Raw genomic sequence first — 7,500 nt, 5'->3', positions numbered from 1 at the left:
ACCTATAAATAACCGGATTTGTTTACCTACAGCGCTCAAGGCTTGTTTTGTGTGTGTGTGTGTGTGTGTATGTGTGTGTATACAGGTAAAGGGCTCCCAATAAAAGTTGTGACGTGATGTAAGGACATGAATTTGTTCACGCTCTGATGAATTCGTTCCTGGTTGTAAACTTTATGATGTGTGATGGAGCGTTGCTCAAATCTTCTGCAGATCCTCCTGAAGCTGGAAAAGCTCTGAGATCTGCTCTTTATTACTTCCAAATTTTCTATTTGTGTCTTTACTGTGTATAAAAGATGTCTTGGAACTTGCTGTGTCCTCGTTAAATCCTGATGAGTTAGCTCATGAGATTAAAACTCTAGTCATATATCTGTTATAAGGCTGTTATAAAGCTCACCTGTGCTGTAATAAAGCTCACCTGTGCTGTTATAAAGCTCACTTGTGCTGTTATAAAGCTCACCTGTGCTGTTATAAAGCTCACTTGTGCTGTTATAAAGCTCACCTGTGCTGTTATAAAGCTCACCTGTGCTGTTATAAAGCTCACCTGTGCTGTTATAAAGCTCACCTGTGCTGTTATAAAGCTCACCTGTGCTGTAATAAAGCTCACCTGTGCTGTTATAAAGCTCACCTGTGCTGTAATAAAGCTCACCTGTGCTGTTATAAAGCTCACCTGTGCTGTTATAAAGCTCACCTGTGCTGTTATAAAGCTCACCTGTGCTGTAATAAAGCTCACCTGTGCTGTTATAAAGCTCACCTGTGCTGTTATAAAGCTCACTTGTGCTGTTATAAAGCTCACCTGTGCTGTTATAAAGCTCACTTGTGCTGTTATAAAGCTCACCTGTGCTGTTATAAAGCTCACTTGTGCTGTTATAAAGCTCACCTGTGCTGTTATAAAGCTCACTTGTGCTGTTATAAAGCTCACCTGTGCTGTAATAAAGCTCACCTGTGCTGTTATAAAGCTCACCTGTGCTGTAATAAAGCTCACTTGTGCTGTTATAAAGCTCACTTGTGCTGTTATAAAGCTCACCTGTGCTGTTATAAAGCTCACTTGTGCTGTTATAAAGCTCACCTGTGCTGTTATAAAGCTCACTTGTGCTGTTATAAAGCTCACCTGTGCTGTTATAAAGCTCACTTGTGCTGTTATAAAGCTCACCTGTGCTGTAATAAAGCTCACTTGTGCTGTTATAAAGCTCACCTGTGCTGTTATAAAGCTCACCTGTGCTGTTATAAAGCTCACCTGTGCTGTAATAAAGCTCACTTGTGCTGTTATAAAGCTCACCTGTGCTGTTATAAAGCTCACCTGTGCTGTTATAAAGCTCACCTGTGCTGTTATAAAGCTCACCTGTGCTGTTATAAAGCTCACCTGTGCTGTTATAAAGCTCACCTGTGCTGTTATAAAGCTCACCTGTGTCGTTATAAAGCTCACCTGTGCTGTTATAAAGCTCACCTGTGCTGTAATAAAGCTCACTTGTGCTGTTATAAAGCTCACCTGTGTCGTTATAAAGCTCACCTGTGCTGTAATAAAGCTCACCTGTGCTGTTATAAAGCTCACCTGTGCTGTAATAAAGCTCACCTGTGCTGTTATAAAGCTCACCTGTGCTGTTATAAAGCTCACCTGTGCTGTTATAAAGCTCACTTGTGCTGTTATAAAGCTCACCTGTGCTGTAATAAAGCTCACTTGTGCTGTTATAAAGCTCACCTGTGTCGTTATAAAGCTCACCTGTGCTGTAATAAAGCTCACCTGTGCTGTTATAAAGCTCACCTGTGCTGTTATAAAGCTCACCTGTGCTGTAATAAAGCTCACCTGTGCTGTTATAAAGCTCACCTGTGCTGTTATAAAGCTCACCTGTGCTGTTATAAAGCTCACCTGTGCTGTTATAAAGCTCACCTGTGCTGTTATAAAGCTCACTTGTGCTGTTATAAAGCTCACCTGTGCTGTAATAAAGCTCACCTGTGCTGTTATAAAGCTCACCTGTGCTGTTATAAAGCTCACCTGTGCTGTTATAAAGCTCACCTGTGCTGTAATAAAGCTCACCTGTGCTGTTATAAAGCTCACCTGTGCTGTTATAAAGCTCACCTGTGCTGTTATAAAGCTCACCTGTGCTGTAATAAAGCTCACCTGTGGTCACTAAACTCTGGATCTGTTCCTCTCCTACGCAGAGAGTCTGAACATGGAGGTTCCACCAGACTGGATCGTGCGCTATTAAACCCATCATCACTGTACTGCTGAAGAAGAAACATGAAGTACATTAATAAAAACATCCTGTTTATAAAAACATCATGTATGAGGTGAAGGTTGATTTGAAGAACACACTTTATTGAATTCGAAGCTGTTGGAGCAGCCGGGGGGCAGAGCGTTCATACGCCGCAGTCTTGGTCGACGCATGGGGCTGGATGGAGGAGTGTCACAGCTCATTTCTCTCCCGCTGTCCCAGTTTAATGATCTGTCCTGGACGGAGAACGTTAACGAGTGAGCCGGAGCAGAGACATGTAGTGAATGAGTAAATGAATTAGTAAACGAGTGTGACTCACGCTGCACTGCTCGGGGTCTCTCTGGGTCTTTTGTGCTCTGAGAGTGAAGATTTCCTCCTGAAGATCCACTAGCTGAGCTCTCAACGTGTCCTTCTCTGCCAGACTGCACGCGATCTGTGCCTGAGCCTCGTCACGTGCCAGGTACGCCTAAACACAGGGAGCGCTATGATAACACACCCTGGATACTTTCTATGTGGTGTTCACAGGGTTCTACTACAATCACAGCATTTACACAAATTCCCTTGTTGTATGGTGGAAATATAGGACACTTGGGACACATGGTTCTGGGAATACAAGGTTCTGGGAAAACATACGCCTGGAAATATGGGGTTCTGGGAATATAAATCTCTGACAATAGAGTGTATAAATGTGTCAGACCAGCAGTGTGGAGAAAACTGAGAAAAAAACTCAATATGTTATTAACCTTAGGATTGGGAGGCTTTGGGAATATAAAGGCATTGAAATATAGAGCTATGGAATTATAGGGGTCTGGGGATAACTGTCTCTAAGAGAACGGTTCTGGAATGACCTGAAATATGGAATTGAAGGAATTATTCGAACATGTGGTTCTGGTAATAGGGGATCCTGGAAATATTGGGTTTTCTGTAACATGTGGTTCTGGGAATGGGATTCTAGACTCCTTGGGATATGTGAGTCTGGGAATGTCAGGATCTTGAATCTTGAGAATGTGTGGATTTGGGAATATCAAGTTCTTAAATCCTGAGAATGTTTGGGTCTGTAAACATCAGGTTCTTGAATCCTGATAATGTGTGGGTTTGGGAATGTTGGGTTCATGGGAACATGTGGTTCTGGAACTGGGAATCCTGAGAAGGTGTGAGTCTAGATTTATAGGATTTTAAACAGCATAAGGTTCTGGGGAATATTGTGTGTGTTTATTGTGACTGTGGGTTTCTGGACCGTGAAGAACACAGCGTGACAGATCTTTTGCACAGATGTGGAACAGATCAAAGCGATAGGTAAACACACACAGCACAGAATGAGGAAGTGAGATGGAGTGTTACACCTACAACCACCCACACAAAAGCTCTGTGTGCTGAAGTGAAAGGTGAAAGTGTCAGAAATAGAGATGTGACGTTTCCCCAAAGCGTCAAAATAAACCTCATGCAAAAAAAGAGAGAAAAGAGTAAAAAAAAAAAAACACGATCAGTTTATTTATGTAAATAAAAGAGGACAAAAATAAAATGTGGTGTGGTACAGCTGAGAGTTCTCCTGAGAACAGACGCCTGGAGCAAACATCTCCGATTTCATCCTCAGATCATTCGCTCAAATCTGATCAGTTTTACTTTCTTCTTTTTATTCGTTATTTCTTCTCTTTTTTTTTACTTCTCTGATAAAATATGTGGCTATTTTTCTTTTCCTCTGTTTTTCATCAGATCTTCATCACTTCTACCTCGTAATGTCCCTCACTTCCTTCCTTCCTTCCTCCTGCTAGTCTGTCAATCTTTTCCTTTTCTTCCACCTTTCTTCTTCTTTCTTCTACATTTTCTCAGAACTTTTCAACTCTTTCTTTCATCGCTTTACTGATTTACTACTGATTTTACTGATGAAATAATTTCTTCCCCATCTTTCTTTTCGATCTTCCCTCTTTCCTGCGTTTCTCTTTACCATTTTTTCTCTCCCTCCTTCTTTCCTTCCCTACTTTGGTCTGCTAAAGTGTGCAATACTTTTTCTTTCTATTTGTTTTTACCTTTCTGTTTGTCTGTTTGTCTTTCTTTCTTTCTTTCTTTTGATTTTTGTCACTGCTAGCTCTTAGCACTCAGAGGTATTAGCATGCTAGCTCATTACCTGATTGAGCGCTAGTTAATCGTTGATCAAAATATTAATAATAATAATAATAATAATAATAATATTAATAATAATAATAATGTTGTGATGTCATTAGACTGACCCTGTCTCGCTCTGCCTTCAGCTCTCCAAACTGGTTTTGGAAGACAGAACTTTTCTGCTGATACATCTCACAGTCCAGGGTCAACTTCTGCACCTGCATAGTGAGACAGTCCTTCTTCTCCAACAGCTGGATGGATGGATGGATGGATGGATGGATGGATGGATGGATAGATAGATAGATAGATAGATAGATAGATAGATAGATAGATAGATAGATAGATAGACAGATAGACAGATAGATAGATAGTTATTTGGACAGGATTAATAGCACAAGGATAAAAAACTTCATAATAAAAGTTTGATTTTCAGTAAAAGTCCTGGATGTAACGTTACTTCACTTCTCTCCCTCGTCAGTGCCTCGTTCTCGTCTTGAAGTATTCGCAGTTCTTCAGCCAGTTCAGTGCGACGATCTTTTGCTTCCTCCAAATCCTGAGCCAGGATGTCCTGACATGCCTGATGCACACACACACACATACACACACACATTTATATTCAGCCTCTGACTGTTACATATGGTCTGTGAAATAGACAGTGTGTGTGTGTGTGTGTGTGTGTGTGTGTGTGTGTGTACCGGGGTGATGTTCTCGGCTTGCTGCAGTTGTCTGCGCAGTGTGAGGATCTCTTCATGTAGCTGCTGGGTCTCGCTGGCTGACGCTCTTCTCATTGACCGAGTTCTCTGAAAATCTGACTCCGCCTGAGCTTTTCTTAATTCACACTGCAGCTGGTACACCTGAGAGAGAGAGAGAGAGAGAGAGAGAGAGAGAGAGAGAGAGAGAGAGAGAGAGAGAGAGAGAGCAGACAGAGATGATTATTATATTCACGTTACATGTTTTTACAGCTATTTAAAGACTATTGTGTACACACTGATCAGACATGACAATATAACATTATAACATTCTGAGTGGTGAAGTAAAGAACACTGATGATCTTCATCATGGCTGCTGTTAGTGGGTGGATTTATTTATTAGGCAGCAGGTGAACATTTTGTCCTCAAAGTTGATGTTAGAAGCAAAAAAATGGGCGTAAGGATTTCAGCGAGTTTGACAAATTGTGACGTCTAGACGACTGGGTCAGAGCGTCTCCAAAACTTCAGCGGTGAACCGGTGACAGGGTCGTGGGCGGCCAAAGCTTATTGATACATGTGGGGAGCAATGCACGCGCACACACACACACACACACACACACACACACACACACACACACACACACACACCTGCAGGTTTAGGTCTCTACAGCGAATGTTCACTTCTGATTTCTCCTCCACTGCTGCAGCGTATCGTACATACAGGTCACACTTTTCATCCTTCAGCTTCAGCAGGTCCCTGTGAATGTCTACACACACACACACACACACACACACACACGCACACACACACACGCACACACACACACACACACACACACACACACACATACACACACACACACACACATTTTATATATACACAGTATACAGTGGTGTGAAAAAGTGTGTCCTGATTTCTTACTTCTTATTTCTTAAACACTTTTAAACACTATATATATAGATGCATGTGTGTGTGTGTAAAACCTGTGTGAGACTTGCGCAGGCGTGTGTGTTCCATCTGAAGGCTTTTCTGGTCTTCCAGCTGCTGTGTGATGCGCGACCGCTCCGTCTGCAGGCTATAACACTGCGAGCGCAGCTGCGCCGCTTCATTACGCTCTGCCTGCAGCTCCTTCTGCATCCCCGTCACCACCCGCACCAAATACTCCGTCAGCTCCGAGTACTTTATCAACCCTGCACACACACGCACACACACACACACACACACACACACACACACACACACACACACACACACACACAAACAAATATTTTATGTAATTTCATTTAAAATTATATTTAGATAAATTTTTTCCTATTTAGTTTCACAACAATGATGATGATAATGATGATGAATGGTACCGCTGAAGTGGCTTGGTTCGGTGCTGGGGGTTCGGCCCGTGACCTGTGTGTAGAGGGTGGGGTAGTGGATCATCAGACCCTCCAGCAGAGCCACAGCTCCATTACGTCCTTGGATACGCAGCAGATCCAGCATGTGACCTACATAAACAAAAATACTATTTAGAACAATTCTCTAATAATTCCCCTAAAGTTCCAGTGGGGTTTTAAACTCTTCTGTCCTGACGATGTCACAGATCTGAAATTTCCAGCTTTACCTCTGACAATAGAGACTCTGGAGTCCAAAAGTTTCACACAAACTCATTTCTCCTAAACTCAGGAGAACTTCACCAAAACAGTCGTAATTATTAACGTGTCAGAACGACTGTGTTATTATAAACCTGCGCTCCTGACACAGCTGCTGTTATAGAGAATTAATCAACACCTTTAGAGTGATCACAATCCAGACAGGTGTCTATAAGACACAACTTTCATGCAGATGTTTGTTAGAAGGAACGAGAAGAACGAGCAACCTGATACATCACAAACCCACAACAAACTTAGCATGTGAGAAGAATGTGAGAAGAATGTGAGAAGGTTGGGATCAGATGGCGTGTCATAGCACAGAGCCGTGATTTGACTGAGAGACGCTGTGAAAGACGTCGTGGGAGATGTGACCTTCAGCGATGCCGCCCGCATATGACGTGCCACGTGATCCTCAGGATTCCATTTCACTTTGGGTCTTGTTTCATTCTGACACACAAAAACCTCTTTCTTTGAACTTAAATCTTCGCTTGTTGTTTTTCAGTGAAGCGTCACAATCACTTCACCTGACACTTGTACTTCACTGCACTGGAGATTACCATCATCTCAACACAACACCACCTCCACCTCACCTGAACTCTCACCTACAATAGATCTCACCTGGACTCACACTAAGATTCTAAAACTAGACTCTCACCCAGACTCTCAAGACTCTTATCTAGAATATCATCTAGAATCACACACTGAACTCCAGTGGTGGGTGAAGTACAAAAAGCAGGTACTTGAGTTAAAGTAGAGATACAGAAGGCAAAATGTGACTCCTGTAAAAGTAAAAATGTCCCTTTAACTTTCCCTTGAGTCTTCTTCTTCTGCCTCTTTCACACCATCTACCTGCATGT

The 7,500-nt window shown here is 42.2% G+C and overlaps 1 protein-coding gene across 1 annotated transcript in view; it reads right to left on the bottom strand.

The window, feature by feature from the left end:
• The window catches only part of card14 (caspase recruitment domain family, member 14), a 15,927-nt gene that overhangs the window by 6,037 nt on the left and 2,390 nt on the right, over positions 1 to 7,500 (bottom strand). Inside the window, exons 2-10 of the mRNA XM_083525154.1 lie at positions 6,362 to 6,499; positions 5,987 to 6,193; positions 5,651 to 5,769; positions 5,009 to 5,167; positions 4,771 to 4,890; positions 4,439 to 4,564; positions 2,530 to 2,676; positions 2,312 to 2,446; positions 2,117 to 2,223 (exon numbers count right to left, since the gene is read on the bottom strand). Coding sequence (XP_083381280.1) covers positions 2,117 to 2,223; positions 2,312 to 2,446; positions 2,530 to 2,676; positions 4,439 to 4,564; positions 4,771 to 4,890; positions 5,009 to 5,167; positions 5,651 to 5,769; positions 5,987 to 6,193; positions 6,362 to 6,499 — 1,258 coding nt within the window. The remainder of the gene's footprint in view (positions 1 to 2,116; positions 2,224 to 2,311; positions 2,447 to 2,529; positions 2,677 to 4,438; positions 4,565 to 4,770; positions 4,891 to 5,008; positions 5,168 to 5,650; positions 5,770 to 5,986; positions 6,194 to 6,361; positions 6,500 to 7,500) is intronic.

Source organism: Silurus aristotelis, assembly GCF_946808225.1.
Source record: "Silurus aristotelis genome assembly, chromosome: 2".
Taxonomy (NCBI): Eukaryota; Metazoa; Chordata; class Actinopteri; order Siluriformes; family Siluridae; genus Silurus; species Silurus aristotelis.
This window is presented reverse-complemented; position numbering and strand designations above follow the sequence as displayed.